Source organism: Cyclopterus lumpus, chromosome 21 (assembly GCF_009769545.1).
Source record: "Cyclopterus lumpus isolate fCycLum1 chromosome 21, fCycLum1.pri, whole genome shotgun sequence".
In the NCBI taxonomy this organism is placed as follows: Eukaryota; Metazoa; Chordata; class Actinopteri; order Perciformes; family Cyclopteridae; genus Cyclopterus; species Cyclopterus lumpus.
In genome coordinates this window covers 7,778,240-7,796,317 of record NC_046986.1, presented here as the reverse complement: position 1 = coordinate 7,796,317, position 18,078 = coordinate 7,778,240, and the positions used below count along the sequence as shown (strand labels likewise).

At 39.0% G+C, this 18,078-nt stretch overlaps 1 protein-coding gene across 1 annotated transcript; it reads left to right on the top strand.

The window, feature by feature from the left end:
• Window positions 1–206: 206 nt before the first annotated feature.
• Window positions 207–17,679, top strand: uxs1 (UDP-glucuronate decarboxylase 1). Its single transcript, XM_034561889.1, has 15 exons — window positions 207–1,023; window positions 2,726–2,753; window positions 3,388–3,436; window positions 5,060–5,103; window positions 6,323–6,383; window positions 7,119–7,299; window positions 9,518–9,622; window positions 10,112–10,171; window positions 10,829–10,950; window positions 14,014–14,133; window positions 14,514–14,557; window positions 15,732–15,792; window positions 15,875–15,932; window positions 16,383–16,486; window positions 17,003–17,679. The coding sequence occupies exons 1-15, from the start codon at window positions 933–935 to the stop codon at window positions 17,132–17,134; spliced, it is 1,260 nt and encodes a 419-aa protein (XP_034417780.1). The 5' UTR covers window positions 207–932; the 3' UTR covers window positions 17,135–17,679.
• The last annotated feature ends 399 nt before the right edge of the window (window positions 17,680–18,078 follow it).

Sequence of the window (18,078 nt, the reverse complement as noted above, 5' to 3'; positions counted from 1 at the left end):
GAAAGTTCCGTGCGACTGAATGAATGAGCCATTGTGTCAGCGTTGAACATTAATGATCCTGCAACTTGAAAGCTAACGTTACACTTCATTAAAACAAAATCGTGATTATATGACACTCTATTACACTAATCTACTAGTCTGGAAATGGAAACGTGTTTAGGACGCTCGTAACAATAAAACAAAACGACTATTATTAGTCGAGGCCAGTCAAAGAGCGTCACGCAGTCTCTGCGGGTGGAAGCCAGGCTGCTAAATCGACCACCGACTAATCGCTCCTCTGCTAGCCTAGTCCTTGCCCCCCAACTGAGAGGAGCAAACTCCGGCATGTGTGCGTTCTGTGCGCCCTTAAAAGATGAACGGATGTGTTTTATTTCCCCGGTACTTAGCTGGACATAAACGCGAGGCAGGATTCGTGTCTGTTGCTGTGGACATAAGACAAACACGCTGTCAGTTAAGTAGCCTGCTAGCTAGCTGCTAACGTGCTGCTAACGGCTAACCATTCGGCTTCTTGTTTGTTATTGGGGCGTCGTCGCGGTTTGTGAACGTATCTCTGTTCACGTGAGGAATTGTGTGTTTGCTGCTATTTCAACCGCGTGCGCGTTCGGGGATACAAATATCGCACATGGCTGCGTTTCTATGTAGGTTAGTTGTACGTGTTGACACAACAGTGTAGCTTCGCTCCGTTAGCTAGCGGCAGCGGCTTCCCTGCTAGCCACGTAAACTGCTCCTGCTTGGTGTTGACGTAGCAGGAGCAGCTAGCTGTCCTGTCAAGGTACTTCAGTTTCATATGAACGAGAAGACATTGTTGACAGCCTGCCTGACTTAAAAAAAAAAAAAAGACATCTTGAACTCCAACGAGGACATGAACACGTGTGACTCAAGATGCTCTAGCTGGACTTGAGTCGGGTTCTGTGTCCTGTTGCATTGAGCGGATGATGAAGCGGGTCATCTGGCTGATATCAGGATTAAACAGAAGAATGATGAAGCTACTTTTCGCCCTCGCTTTGATCGCCTACATTGCCTGTAAGTACACTAATGTGTGGTAACTGAATGCATTTCTCCCGTTGAACTGCCACCATGCAACGACTTTTGTTGCCAACCAAAATGTGAATTTGTGTGACGAACGTTGTTCGTTTAATTGATGGTGGCCTCGACCGGTACCTTGCCAGACCAGGTTGACAGTTTACGGCCCAATCAATCACAATTTAAAGCCAGCCCAGCTAATTAAAAAACAAAAACACACATTCTAACCGTCCACGTGTAAAACACATACTCATACAAAGCTCAAATGTTACATGAATAAACTTGCAACCCATAAAGAAAGCAGTCGCATAACCAAACACACAAAACGCCATATGCAAATAAAAATGTATTAAATTACCATGTCAATTAAAGATGACGTCAGGGTAATTAGCGCCTCTCTTTGCCTCAATGTATCCAGCGAGTGGTCAGATACATTTACTGAATTTAGTGTCTTGTTTTAAAACATTGTGTTGATTGTATTATGACAAACATCATATATATTTAGCTTTTGTTATAATAAAATAATGTATTACTGTCACAGTTTTACCCCACTGTGTCTCTGGCCACAGAGAAATGGCTGAAAGATGGAGACGCATTGAGCTGTGTTATCACTAGTGATCTCTACCGTTAAGAGTATTGATTAAGGAGCAAGTAGAATGTCAATGGCAGTATACATGTGTTTTGTGAAAGTGAGTCACCTTTACCTTCAGGTTGCCACAGTGGTATCACATGTGGTTGTATCGGATACGTTTTTTTGAATATGAAGTACAGGAGCTTAGTATTGGACCTGTTACCCAAATAGGTGCCTCCCCTTGTTGTTTTGAGGCCTGTGTTGCATAATGAGCATGCTGTCTGTCAAACCCATGATGTCATCAGGTGTTAAGGTTTTCACAATACATTTTACCATTATATATATATATATATATATATATATATATATATATATATATATATATATATATATATATATAAATATAAATAAAATTGTATTGACTGAATATGGCAGGTATTTCAAAAGTAGCTCAGCTCATCTGGTCCTTCATATTTTAACTGTGGCAGTGTGCATTGAAAATCACCAGCAGTGTATTTTATACTGCGCGGACTATAAAGTGAAGTTTGGTAATTTAGTTCACTTTGGTGAATGTTTCTCTGTATTCAGGTGAGCTCACTGCACATGGTGCTTATCAGGTGATTACACAACTGGAAATGATATCAAGCCATAAATCAATTTCCCCTTGGCTGAACTGAAGAAACTCACTAAAATGGTTGAACAAAAATGCATGTTATAAAATAGTGGACATGATCAAGTCAAAAGACCATATAAGTGGAGATCATTTAACGTCTTGATTGATCTGATGTTTTGTGTTAATATTCAATTGAATAAACTTAAAAGGTGAAAGGATATAAATAAAAAATATACAGGTTTGAGAGACAGGATATTACGTGGTTGGAGTTTTAAACTAACCATTTTAAATTAAATTATTTATGGAGGATCAGTTTGAACGATTTCATTATTTACAGCTCAATGACCTACAATGCACAGGAGCTGATAGAAAAGAAGGTAACTCCTGGAGCTTTCCTTGCTCGTCTCTCTTATTGGTAGTTTTGCTCTTTCGCTTTGTTGTTAGCTTTGTTAGACTCATCGCTGAATGTGACACTGCATTTTTCATTCATAATGCTGGGTTTTCTATTTCTCTTCCAGCTGTCTGGGGAACATATACGAACATGAGGTACAGTAATTGATTTCTTTATTACCCAACTGAGTTAAATATGAAATACTGCACGGTAACAGCACCATTCTTGGATTGCTCACCTCCTCAATGAATCATATTTTGTGGAAGGAGTGGTTAGTGGAATGAGGATATTTACTGTACGTGATGAGTGTGATCTTTATCAACATGAGCCGTTGACATTGTGTAGTTTGACCCGCTTTTATTGACCCTTCCTGGTGAGAGCGTGTGGTGCTTGACGATTATACTTCCTCATGACATTAATCCCACTGTGCAAAATCAGGGTTTGACTTTTATGGATAATCTCCTGTGGACAATATAAAATATTCTCATAGTGGACTGAGTTGTGGTCGCAAACTTTGTTGATCCGGTTAAAAAAAAAAATATATATATATATATATATATATTTGCCTGGATTTTTTGTTTTTTATTTAAAGTAAAAATTATTTTCAGGACATGTTATTTCTTCCCCTAAATTGTGAGAGGGCATGCCATGTCTAAACATATATGTAAATGTCACAACAGGTGTGCTATTTCCCCACACACACAAAGCAATAATAAGCTATCTTTCTCTGGCTTTGTATCGATGGCTTTAATCACCTTATACCCCTTTTTTTTCTTTTTCTCATCTTAGATCAATACAAGAACACGGAGAAATGAAGATTGAGCAGAGAATTGATGAAGTGAGTTTGACATGTTGCTGTGCGTTCACTTCTTTTGCACCAAGCACTACAGAGGATGGATGTTTTGTTGCACAGACCCAAAATAATTAACAAGATAAACCCTGGAGAGTGTTCAATCCATTCAGCTATAGAATATTTAGGGTAACTGCTAAGGGTTGCAAAATTCCGGGAATGTTCAAAGTTGGAAACTTTCCACGGGAATATACGCGAATTAACAGGAATAAACTTAAAATGTTGCGGTAATTTAACTGTATTTACCTTGTCATAAGCAGACATACATGCAAACATTTATAATACGACTTTTAAAAATGACTTTTTTGACATTTTGTGAGTAGAACTTTATTCTTTCATCGAACAACAAAAACATGAACGTTGAATAAAAAAGGTGTATTCCCTATGATCACCACCCCCCAACCCAATTTTTATTTTTAGTGTTTTTCCCTGAATCCTTTCAGGTCTAAATGCTTTCTTCCTGGACCTCATTAACATCCTCATCAATGCTGTAAAAAGTTAGTCTACTGTATACAAATAAACTTGGTATTAAAATGAACATGGCTTCAGTTTACCAAGTAATCAATATGCTAGGTAAGGACAAACAGTGTTGGGAAAGTTCACTTTCTACATGAACTAGTTCAGTTCATTCAAAATGTTTAACTTAAGTTCACAGCTCCAAAAAATGAACTAGTTCAGTTATTTTTTTCAATATGTTGCGAGCTATAATTGAAATCTCTGTCTGCAATACCGCTCTTGGCCTCTACGCCACTCGGCGCTCTCACACTTGCCGGGCATAGGGCTGAAACGTTCAGACAAAATTCCCGGAAACTTTCCGCCCCTTTGCAACCCTAGTAACTGCAATTACTGCCGCTGTACACCGACTCTACAGTAGGCGTGATTTGGTTATAGCTACTGATTATGAAACAGCTTTGGAAACTAAAGCTTGTTTGAAAACAAAGAAATGTGTGAGTGAAGGGTGGCAATCATAATTCTAGTGATTCTCTGGTTTATGGGGACTTACCTATAAATCATAAGAGCGAATTTTGTGCACGGATGACATTCCTGGCCATTTTTTTACTGCAGTTTAGAGATATGCATTAGATTTACGTGCATGTGTTTTTGAAAACGTAAACACGCGCACAATTCTTTTTAAATGAGGGCAAATAAATTTACGAAGGTGGAGTAAACAGGCTCATGTTTCTTTCTTTTGGTATCCAGGGTAACGCCTCGTTCTGATGAGCCTGTTTTTCATCCTGCCCTGTGATGTTTATATAATCAATATGTCATTGTTACACGACTTGTGCAATTTTGGGAGAAATGGACACCCCATTATCAAGATGATGATCATTTATAAAGAGAAGACATAATGGCTGCACAGGCATACTGCTTCGTGCAACACGCCAATTCCCTCTGAAATAAGACATGTTGCTGAGGCATGTAATTTGTGTTCATTTTCAGATACATTTTCTACATTCATGAAAACAACAATAAGTACAACATCAAAGACAAATTCTGGCCACATTGAAAACGTATATCGACATATCCCCGGGCCTCGTAAGACTGTCTCATCAATCTGAACTAAGCGTCGACTCTCAGCTCCTGCTTCTCTTCTCTCTCAACTCTTTTTAGGCGGTCGCTCCTCTCAGAGAGAAGATTCGGGATCTGGAACAAAGGTGCGTTTCCCTTTCTTTTTTTCTTTTTTTTTGTCAAATCCTGTCTGACATTTAGCTTTTTCTTTTTACCTTCAATATGAGGATATTTTCTATATTGCAATACCAACACAAAGCTTAGTGAAAGGTTAATGGGCTATTTATTAGAATTAAAGCCTCGGGCGGTGATCTTTTTTTAAATTTTTAAAAAAAGATTCCAACTGAATAACCATCCCAATGTTTACCCAATCATGTAATCATGTTGGACCGGCTTATTACAGTCCTGAGTCAACCACATTGTTCCTTATATATTTAATTAATTAATTGATTGCTATTGGAATGTAATGAGAATCTTAACAACAATATAACATGTTTTTTGAAGATTACAGACCCTGCATTTAAGACCCAATATTAAATGCATGTTTTAATTATTTTCCCCAAAACAATATGATTTTCATTCATAGCAAAACGTGTACACCCAGAGTGTGATTATGCCATCTAAATTACAATAAATAAGCCTTTAATCATACATCAGTTCTGTGTTCGACCAGTTTGAAGAGCTATTCCATTCCAACTACTGATGGCACACACATTCTGAGGCAAATTTGTAATATTGGGCTATACAAAATAATCTGAATTGAATTAGCTTTTAGAGGTTGATTATTTGTGTCTGCTTTAATGCCCTGAATGCTAATGAGAACAAAAGGTCACGCCCCCCCGTGTAGATTGCATCCATTGTGCCACGTGTCCCTACTGTGTGGGGCTTTCTATCAACCTGCAATATGACAGATTACAAGACCCTTTTAATATGAACATTGTTGACGAATGCTTATTTGGGTTATTCAAAATGAACCGTTTTTATTACAATCTGGTTTGGCCAGCGTGACGATCGGGGGGGTAATAACGTTTTACCCACGAGAGTAATTGTTACATGGCAACATTTCTAAATCATCAAACTAAATCATCAATCATTGTTTTCACTGTTAAAACAAACTAAAATATGATGTTCAAGGATTAATAAAAAACATTTCAAAAGGTTGTGGATTAGAAATGTTAAACACGGATACAATAAGACACCATATAGCTTCTCAGCCAAAGCAATTAACTTCTGATGCATGTTATGAGAGCAGAATAATGCAGTGAAAGCCTGTTAATGTATTATTCAAGAACTGGATTTACAGTTGCCTAAATAGATGTTCTGTTTCCTTCTCATGGAGTTTGTTCTTCTTTGTCTTCTCTCTAGTTTTTCTCAGAAATACCCACCTGTGAAATTCCTGTCAGAAAAGGATCGGAAGAGAATTTTGGTATGCGACAAACAACAATTTCGCAATAACTATTGCATGGAGGACATTGGCAGCACGTTGTCACAGGCTATATATGATATATGCAGACTGAAACTCCAACATGATTAATCTCTAAAACTAAACCTAAACATAAGGATTTGATTAGAGGAGCTTGTGCAAGTGGCACACATTTTAAGATTAGGTGTATGGCTTAGGACGCAGATATTCCCACGACGTGTGTGTGTGTGTGCTTGTCTTTTTCTCTGGTGCACGGCCATCACTATCTGACATGAAGGAGCAATTAAAACCTGCCCAATTGATACAAATTCCTGAAGGCCCTTATTTTGGCCTCAACTACTCTGTAGCCAAGTTTATTTGCTGCAAACCAGTTGAAGGAAACATTCCTAAATTGCATTTCTCTTTTTGCGATATTTAAAAAAAAAAAAAAAAAGAAAAAAAAAAGTTTGACAATTGAATGGAAAACACGTCATTAATGTGCACAACAAATATTCGGTTGATGGATTCAGTACTATAAGAGGTTATCTACGGACAGAGAGATGCACACATGCAGGCAAACACGATCCGGAGGAGATCATTTCTTTTAATTGTCAACTTACCCCGACCCCACTTACCCCATTTTAGTTTGTCACAGGCTGAACGTCAGTGTGTTGTGGCTCTTCTATGAAATTAACCCTCAGAAGGATTAAATATCATTTTTATGATGTATTCATACATGTTTTTTTTTTCTTTCACAAGATCACTGGTGGGGCTGGTTTTGTGGGTTCCCACCTGACTGACAAGCTGATGATGGATGGCCATGAGGTGACTGTAGTGGACAACTTCTTCACAGGAAGGAAAAGGAATGTGGAGCACTGGATTGGCCACGAAAACTTCGAGCTCATCAATCACGACGTGGTGGAGCCTCTCTATATTGAGGGTGAGCGAGAGTATGCTAAGTATGCTCAAACTTTGAGGGACCAGGGAGGGCTCACAATTAATTGTAGTCATACTATTTCTACTGTAATAACAATCTTCTGCCCTCACATTGGATTTAAGTGCAAAGGTATTGCAAAAACGAGTTAGTACATTAACAAAGAAACTGGATTCCCAAAGTTTACACTAGCTTTAAAATCAGTTGAATTGTGCTTCATGCCAGGAACTGCTGGTCTTTGTTATTATAGAAGCCTGTTATCATGACAAAAAAGAATAATTAAAATGCTATCAGAAATTACATTGAGCAATTAAATCTAGTGGATTTGGACTTTGGCTTTAGGTTAGAAATAATAATGCATGAATAATTTAGCACATGACACGTGTAGGTGTTTCAGCTCTTTTTATATATGTGTGTGTGTGTGTGTGTGTGTGCCTGTGGAGTAAAAGGATTTTTCAAATTACCGAAAACTAGAAAGGTTCACTCAACAACCCTCAATTGGCCAAAAGCCCTTTTCTATACTGCAAGTTTATCAGTTTCTCACATAACTGATGCGCTCTCATTTTAATCTATGCAGATGCCCCAGCTCTGTACGTGTCTCAGCTCCTCGGGCACAACCACGACTTTAAGTGCGTATAAACAAGCCGCTATTTCTCCGGCAATTGGTGGGAAGTCATTGTGGAAGACACTTCATACAAACTGGACTAAAACAATATTTAATTGACAATGGACTGACATTTACAGAAAAAAAAGAAAAGATATCTGCTGGCTGTAATTGGTTGTGACATGCTGCTCTGCTGCTTTCCAAAAGTTAAGGGAACAGTGTAACATTTAGAGGGATTGACGTTTATAACTATGTTTTCAGAAATTAAGTTGTTTTTCGTTAGCTTTGAAAAAGCCGTTTATATCTGGGGAGTGGGTCGTCTTCCACGGAGTCCGCCATCTTGCACCTTGTTTCTACAGAGGCTGAGAATAGACGAACCAAACGTTGTCTCTAGAGAGTCTTTTGTATTTTATAGTTTCCTAAAGGTATTAAACGGGACCTAGTGCTAGATTATAAAAGACAGGTATTGATGAGCCCTTTGCTTTTAAACTGTACTCTTTAATATGTTGGTGTCATTTATCATCACACTGCAGCATGAATCTCCTCTGCTCTCTCTGTCATGGCTGAGCTCCTCCAACTGCACACACACACACACACACACACACACACACACACACACACACACGTGCAAACAGAAATAAGAAGCTGCGGTGGAGACACAGAAGTGAACCACGTGAAAGTTAAGAATACATTTGTTCGACACGTACACAGCGCACTAGCTCGACTTGGTATTTCACAAAACAGACGAGGAAGGCCTCAATCAGAGAAGAACAAAGACCAGAGATGACCTTGAAAGAGCCGTAAAGTTCAGCAGCGGAGATTGGAATATCTGTCCATAATTCTTCTATATTTTTTTTTGAAGTTTAAAACTAATTTCCTGCATTTCTACATCTCCTAACCTCTTTGCTTAACCCTCAGACATATCCAAAATAATAAAAATCTGTGCTAAAATATTAATGCCGACGTTTCACTCAAAAGAGCGAACACTTAGAGTGTGTGTGGGTGGGTGGGTGGGTGTGTGTGTGTGTGTGGGTGGAAGTATTGCAATGACGAGAGAAATGATCAAAAGGGAGAGAATGGAATGTGAACATGTTTAGAGTTATGGATCAGGAGGTCAAGCCAGTGGGCCACCTGTTGTGATTACATTCATGTTGAGAAGAGAAGAAAGGAACCAAGTGGTTTAGGAAATGGGGAAATATAATAAAATGCCTGTAGGAGGAAAAACCTGTTGAACTACAAGGCAATTGGACTTTCGTTGTACAATGAAAGGACATGTGTTCACATGTCTGGGCCCTATTTTCTATTATTTTTCCCATAACATTCCTTCAAATGTATGATCAGCCAGTCAGAAATTCAAAATGTCCTGGAGAAAATGTCCTATGATCCGAGCTACACCGCGCTACAGATATGATTGGATTCCTTTCATTGTTATTAGACACAACAGAAACGCTTCGTTATTGTCCGACTCATAATCTTCTTTATCAGCTTATTCGCACATCTTTTTGGAATGGCTGGCTATTAGCGAAAGCTTTACGGTCAAGGTAACAACAAGCTGCAGTGTTTAGACTTCAAAATCAAGAAAATAATTCAGTTGATTAACTTTTCTCCTCCTCTTTACAGTGGACCAGATCTATCACCTGGCCTCTCCGGCCTCGCCGCCCAACTACATGTACAACCCCATCAAAACACTCAAGACGAACACCATTGGCACTCTCAACATGCTCGGTGAGTGCATCAAGTGCACCGTATACTGTTATATGGCTTCATAGATTTGGTTCTCAAAATCAAAACTTCATGTTAGACTTCTACATCTGCTTAGTGTGTCATCACATAACTTCTATCTATTTATTTTGTGGGGCATTTTGAGCATTACTCTTCATTCTGATTCACTTCTACGCACCGATTTATGGTGGTTTATTCATGTAAAAGGAAAACTCAAAATGTAGGCTGCAGTTGACAATTAAAAATATAGAAATATAATGTTTATTCTTGTATTGCTTTCAAACGATTCCAGTTATCTCTGCAACTCACATGTATGCATGGTTTACTCTGCCATTTATCTTTTGTGTCCTTTGGAGAAATGACCTTTTTTTTTGTTTTTATGTGAATGTGGAAACCTATTTACCTGATGATGCTTTGATTTTTGAAGAGGCACCCGACTCAGAGAAGAGGAGAACCGGGTAGCAAGTTCTCACGGTTGTGTTTGTGTCCCAGGTTTGGCCAAACGTGTCGGCGCCAGACTCCTCCTGGCTTCTACTTCTGAGGTTTATGGAGGTAAGGAAGACGCCTCCCCCGCTCATTGTGGTGCTGCAATTACTTTTTGTGTAAACGGGTAACTTAATGGACGTCTAGGGCGAAGGTCTTTGATGGATGCGAAGTTGTTGCAACAACCACATCGCAAGACATCTTCCTTCTTTTTTATTTTTTAGATTAAAAACATCTCGTGGATCTTTTTAATTTCCACTTTGGGTTTTGAAACCTGACGAGCCAACACACCTTAATGTCTTCGTAATGTTTAGGAGGCCAGCTGTCTGCCACACCTGGCTCTCTTTGGCAACACTTTTTGGGGTGTTTATTACTGTCACTCACAGTATAAAGTGATTCTTTGTTCAAGGGTCTCAATTAAGCGTCATAACAGTTATGGCTAGCCTTGTTTAAGGCAGCATTTATGACCATAAATTGCTATCATCAGAAATATGTCTACCAAGCAATCAGAGAGAGTCATTTATCCTGAAAACCAATCATAGTACATCAGTCATCTTATTCTCTACTTAAATCTGAGTGCTAAAAGGCAGCAGAGGTTTCTGGACAGACACGCAGTGAATATGTTCAGATGCGTTGTGTCAATCTGTAAGAAGGAAAGCGCGCAGATGCAGATGCAGATCCCTTTTTCCTTTTTTTTCACATGCGTCTACAACGTTTGTGTTCCAGATCCAGAGGTACACCCGCAGAATGAGGAGTACTGGGGCCACGTGAATCCGATTGGTCCTCGTGCGTGCTACGATGAGGGGAAACGTGTAGCGGAGACCATGTGCTATGCCTACATGAAGCAGGTACCCCGAAATAACACCAGGTTCTAGAGAGGCCATTTGATTGATGGTCACATTAGTCCTTATGTAATCAGCTATAATTATACACACGTAGACATTAACCTGAACTCCAAAATAACTGAAGTACAATCAAAATAAATCTGTAAAGAAATATTCCATTATGGTTGCTCAGATCGAAATCAGTCAATCAATCAAATTGAGATGTAAAGAATTTTGACCTTTTTTATATCTAATCTACAGCTAAAGTCTAAACTGTACATTGCACCCGGAGACTTTCTTTCATCAACTAAAGATTATTTAAGATTCAATAATTTAATTAGTTTTGTCATATCAATTTTATTATTAATAAAAAAAATTTTTTTTAAAGGTTTCTAATCATGAAGCTTATTATATGTACAGGTGTTTTTGAGGTATCAGTAAAGAAATATCAATGAATCTTTGGTCAATGAAGCACGTATGCTTTCATGTCTATTTCCTTAAATAGCCAGATGATGAAGTTGAGATTTTATTTTTATAGATTTCGTCCTGTTGGGACTTGATTGACGCCAGCCTTTGATAATCAGATACGCCTGACTCGTCTTGCCTTTCCCCCCCGACAGGTGGTATTTATTTATCTGCCTCGTCTTCACGCGTTCCGGGAGAATTCTTGGAAATGGGCGGCTTTCAATATCCAGATGTCAGTGTTTCGTTCATCGGGGACGAGAATATCACTCGATGCATCTATTGCCCAGTCATGGAATAGAAAATGATTAACATTTAAAAACTGATGAGTGCAGGTTATGCAGAGGGGAAAGCATGTGTCCTGCTCCTCAGACGGAAGGCAAACCTCATGAAGATGGCAACATGTTCATCGCTTTACTTTCTAGTTGATTTGATGCATTTAAACAACATTTTATCATGTACAAGGCAATTATTATTAATGGTATTTAAAGCACAGTTTGGTATGATTTTATAAGAATAAGTAGTGTAATATGTAGGGGTGAGCATCTTTTTTTATTGATACTACTCCCTAATGATTTTAGGAGTGAAATCCTAAGAATATGCCTGAAAGTCCTGTTACTGATTTATTAGAACTAAACTATGTGACTATATAAGACTAAAGAAAGAAATGAAGAGTAGCAGATCATTCTGTTCGGAAACAATGGGACAAAAATATTTAATTAAATGTGCTGCCATCATGGCAGCCACTTCCTTTTATTATAATAAATGAATATTGCACAGGTAGGTGCAGATTTTTCCCCACAGGTGCGTTGATCTAGTCTGGTGAATAAATACTGAAAGCCTTTTCTTACCAGATGGAGGTTCACGTTAAAGCTGCGACTGAATTGTCATTTACAGTCGGCCACCTGCCGGCCGAATAACTATTTATTACTATTTATTTTAGATTCTAATAAAATTGTTGCTGTTCTCGCTCCACTGTCTGTCGGCAACTCGATGTTTACGCAGGAAGCGTCACACAGTCCACTGAAAGCTACGCAGATGTTAATGGGCTTAATAGATTAATTTTTATTACATAGTTGCTTTCTGAACACTGAGTCGTTTCATGTGATGATGAGTTTGACCGTGACGACGACCCGTCATGTTGTTTCCTGCATTCCCAACTTTCTAAATGAAATCGTGGGATGTGAACAGACTGCAGGTGTTTTCTCATTAGTGGAGCAGTGTTACATAATAAAGTGTTTGGCACACATCTCCATAACTTCATAACTACTGTCTGTGCAGGTGAACATCAACCTGCTCCTGCTTTCCAACCACAGACGGCGTCGAGCCCGTAATTTGTTTTAAAGACAACCTTTTGGGGCGTTTGATGGCATTTCATCAAATTTGACTTCAGTGCCAAATCTACATAATTTTGAAAGAGCTCTGAATCTTTAGGTTTAGCAATACAATTATAAAAAAATAAACACACATAATGGAGATAAATGAATATCACTGTGCAGGTAGAAGCAAACAGCCAATTGGGCTTAGTTGAAGCCTCCACCTTTTTATAATATTACAAACATAAAATGAAATATGCATAAGATGGACAAACAAAAGAAAGGAAATAATAATAATGTAATTGTTGAAAGGTAAGCATTGCTTGTGTTCAGGGATGTTGGTATTTCCTAAGCAATGGGAATGCTTAGGAAGTGAAACAACTATAAATGTGTATATATAACCGCTAAAACGAGAGAAATTAACACTAATACATAACGGCAATTATAATTTATTTTAGGCCCAACTGACCGTAACCTCATTAAGTAATTGCGTTTCCTAGCAAGAACACAGATGCGCAGGATTTAATTGGTAAACTGAAGCAATGAGTTATTATTATTTTAATAATAATTATTGGTGTTAACCTGCAAAATGAGTTCACTACCGATGTGTTTTAAGACTGAAACAACCCATCCAGGTGTGTGTGTCATCCATGTGTGTATCTTCTAAAACCGCCTCTTCATGTCGTGTCCTTGTTCTTCACTATAATGAATAAATGTATAGCTCGTGACCATCGGATATGATGTTCCATAATTTCAAGAAGACAATCTCCATAAACGTCATGTTTTTATTCACGTTATATAACCTGAAAGTGGCATGTATTGATGCACGAGGCTGCCTCATGAAGGCCAAAGATATTCCTTTAAAAGGTGAATTGCTGTATGTCTGGGGGATCAGTGTGAGTGTCCATGACGTGGCTGACAGAGAGTGGATCATACTGTCATACGTGCACTATTTCAACAAATTAGGAGCTGGTTTTGTCCATAAATGGGTAACAAAGAAACATCTGGTTCAAGGTAAAGGGCTCACTCTATTTCTGTGTTCACTGAACCGTGCACATATCTTACAGACTTGTAACGCTTTGCTGTCCAAGACATGTGTTGTTAGGCTGTTTATTCTTGTATATCTGGACTTTCAATAGCTGACGTATTGGTGTCGTCCAGCTTTGGATTACCTTTTTAAAAGAAAATAAGTATATAAAGTACACAAATGCAGTAAATTTACCAAGCAATCAAAATATAGATACATATTTAAACTAAGGATTGCTAAATGACTAATGAGTCGCCCACATTCTTGTTTCTTTGCCCGCAGGAAGGAGTGGAGGTGAGGGTGGCGAGAATCTTCAACACGTTTGGCTCCCGAATGCACATGAACGATGGACGGGTCGTCAGCAACTTCATCCTGCAGGCTCTCCAGGGAGAACCTCTTACTGTACGCATTTAAGATGTCATTTAAAATGTCATTTAGGATGTCATTTAAGATGTCATCTAAGATGTCTACTCAGAAACCAGGACTAGCGGTGTGAGGATGCACAAACTGAAATAAGCCTCAGTCTGATGAGCGATTTTACTGCAAAGGCAAACGAAAAAGCCTGTCAATATTATTTTTTTATTTAAAAATAATTGTATCTTAAAAGTTATTCACCCCCAGTGCTCCTAATCTGGATCAGTTTAGTGTACAATTCTAAGAGATATTGGAGAATACAATTTCTTTCCGATTTAGTAGAAGTGTATTGCTTTATGCACGGCAACACGTATTCATATCTTCCAGTATGTGTATTATGCTTAAATGATGATGAATTTCTGTTCTAGGTGTATGGTTCTGGTTCCCAAACAAGAGCCTTTCAATATGTCAGGTAAGATTGTTTACTTAAATACACCATATACATATATATCTGTATTGGTCATTGAGAATCTCTTGCACTCTACCCACCAATGAAAATATATAAATTATATAATACATACATTAATACAATTCAGAGTTCAATGCCAATTATACGCTATATTTAGTGTTGGTTATTTCTCCTCTCTTTATGAGACAGAGCACAGTAAAAACTGAATTATTATTTTCTTCTGGTGTTTAAAGTTTATCAAATGTTAGTGTGGACGTCACAAGGCGGTCGAATCAATTAAATTGGACTTTGAAGCTTATTATTATAAATACCAATATGTGTGTGCCTAAAAGCAATATGTGGCAGTTTAAAGGGGTGTTTGTGTGGAAGTGAGGGAGATTAATTGGATCAGTTTGAAGAAGAGAAATCAGATCTTTCTATCTCTTTGAAGCATAAAGTCGGCGCCCTGTATGACTTTAGCATCGTGTAAGCAGTGAAATGCCAAGGTCTTCAGTAAAGTAGAGAAAAGCTGAAACGATTTAGCTATAACACGTTGTGTTAAATGCATCATGAGTTGAGGGAAAATATGAAATTAATGTTGTTTAATGATACTGAGAATACAGATACATTGGATATTTGCTACGCGTGACATGAAACCTTGATTATGATATGATTTGATTTATCTGTCTAGAACTGAAAATGAAATTACATTCTTATTCCATGTAATTGCTAGTTGTTAAATACAAACTTTTATTTACTTGATTTCAATATTTAGTTGGAGCTCAGACTATGAAATAGCAAAAATACACATTATTTCAGTTTATTGAGGAAGTGTGTGTGTGTGTGTGTGTGTGTGTGTGTGTGTGTTCACCATTGGAGAAATGCTTGTTCTCCATTGGGTTACATTTACATGGTGTATTTATTGTCAGTAGTTTAAAAAAATAAATATGTGTGTGCTGAAGAAACTGAGGAATCGTGCAAAGAGCCCACGCTGAAGCTGCCGAGTCTCCGCTGGCCTTGGAGCGATTTGTTCCACAATGATAATGTAGCCAATAGAACAACAATATTTGTGTCCCGCGCCAGCTGAGGAATTATGTGAAATGTATTGCGTTAAATAACCAAGTTCACGGTCAAAGTTCCCCAGTGCCATTTCAAAAGAAGAGGACCCATTTGAATAACTGTGCCTCTGTGTCTGCAGCGACCTGGTGAACGGCCTGGTGCTGCTGATGAACAGCAACATCAGCAGTCCGGTCAATCTGGTGAGTTCACTTGGGCTTCACGTTCGATGAGTCGTCTTCTGTTGCCGTCTCGTGTAATGAGAGTTATGTGGTCTGTTTGCAGGGGAACCCAGAGGAACACACCATATTGGAGTTTGCTCAGCTCATCAAGAGTCTCGTTGGTAAGGCGTCATTCTGTGCGTCGCTGGAGACTCTTCTCCGTCGCTTTGTGGCGCTCAAAGCTCCGAAAAAAATACAGAAAAGAAGAGCTCAACAGAAATATCTGTGTGCATTGTTTGCTTTGGAAATGGCTTTTCTGGATGACTAAATATAATCTAGCTGTAAAAAAAAAAAGGAGAGGAGGCTTTTTTTTCTTCTTCTTCATTTTGCAGTATATCGTTTTTCCATATGAATGATCTCAAGTATAATCCGAAACATGGAGGAGAATAAGCAAGCAGTCTGCTGGTGTAATGCGGAGTCTCCGTAGCCGGTCGTCACATTTTTAGAGAAGTTTGCCGCTGCAGAACGTCGACCGCTGGCGCTTTTTGTGTGTTATTGCCGCCGCTGTGCGTCATGAAACTCTGCCTCGACTCGTCTGGTTCATAAACAATATTGTTTTCACGCGCACACAGTGAGCCGAAGTCAGATCCAGTTCCTCCCGGAGGCCCAGGACGACCCACAGAGAAGAAGACCCGATATTCGAAAGGCCAAGATGTTGCTCGGCTGGGAGCCGGTGGTACGTGTGACACTCGGCCGACTCGCATGCACACGCAGCGTCCTGCAGACCGACTAGAAACACAACGTCGATCTGACCGTCCGGTTCCAAGAACCCATCAGTGTGAAGCCTCTCAGAGTCACAATGGAGCAGGCACTGATATTAACAAGAGTAATATCAAAATCATTAGTACATTCTCTCTCAAACCTGAATAGGATAAACGGTCACGGATACTAGATGGATGTTTGATATTTTGTAATTAAATTGATTTTTGAGCCCATAATTTGTGAATAAAACTCAAAAATATATATATATATATATATAATCTTTAGGTTTAGCAATACAATTATAAAAAAATAAACACACATAATGGAGATATATATATATATATGTATATATATATATATATATATTTAATTTATATTATGTTGTGGGCCAAACTCTGGGATACATGAGGTATTACGATAGATTGACAATTACAAATATTATTGGCTTACTAAATTAGTGATGGCATATGTCTTTATGTTGTGTGGACAGGTGCCTCTGGAGGAGGGCTTGAACAAAACGATCCAGTACTTCAGCAGGGAACTGGAGCACCAGGCCAACAACCAGTACATCCCCAAACCGAAAGCCGCCCGCATGAAGAAAGGAAGACCCAGACACAACTGAAGTCGGCTGTTCCACCACGGACTCTCCCAAAAGAGGACGATGAGACTCCTCAGAGGACCCTCGCAGAGCAAACTCTCAGAAACACACTGTTGAGTAGAGCACGATGGATGTGGTGTCTTTTTTTAAAAGTTCTTTGAGAAGCAGGGACTACTTTCTCTTTCAAAAGTGTGGCGTTGGCGCTGCACTGCATACCGCAGCGTGTGTGTGTGTGTGTTGGATGGACAGTCTTGAATCTAAAACAGAAATATATGAGGCAAGAAATCATTTTTTGTTATTTAAAATTTGCAGATGTGCGAATCTGTGCGTCCGTGCTTTGTGTTTATTTGATCCGCTTCACGGCGTTTTTGTTCTCCGGAGACGCGGAGCGACACGGACTTTGTTTTTTCCACTGGATGTTTTACGCCGTGCGGCGCCGGACTGAGCAAACCTTCTAGAAGGACCGTTACATGTTTATCACAATGTCTTTGTGCTCTTAATTTGTGACAATCGGTCAGGATGTGCGTTATCAATTTCAGATGCTATTTTAATAAAAAATATTTCCAATATATTTGAGTATGATATAATTAGGGAGGGCGATATTTTCTGCTTGAGAGTGTGATACATTTCTACTATTGCTGTTTTTTGAAGAGAAATATATAAGAAGAGTCAGAACATTACTTATACAAATGTAAATAGCACGGATGATAATGGAGCGGGAGTTTTGAGGGTTATACTGGTTATACTGGGAGAGCAGCTGTGGAGTACGTGGGCACTGCCAGCTTCATGGCATGTGTTCATCTAACAGTCAGTCAATAGTAGTCTGTAAGGACCAGGGTCACGCGGGCCCATGGGGGGGTGGGGGGGGCGAGCTCGGTCCATCCAGTACGACGGGTCGATCTCCGGCCTCTGGGGAGGAAAACACACCACAGATGTGACTCGTAAATTTCTCAGGCTCAGCGACTCTC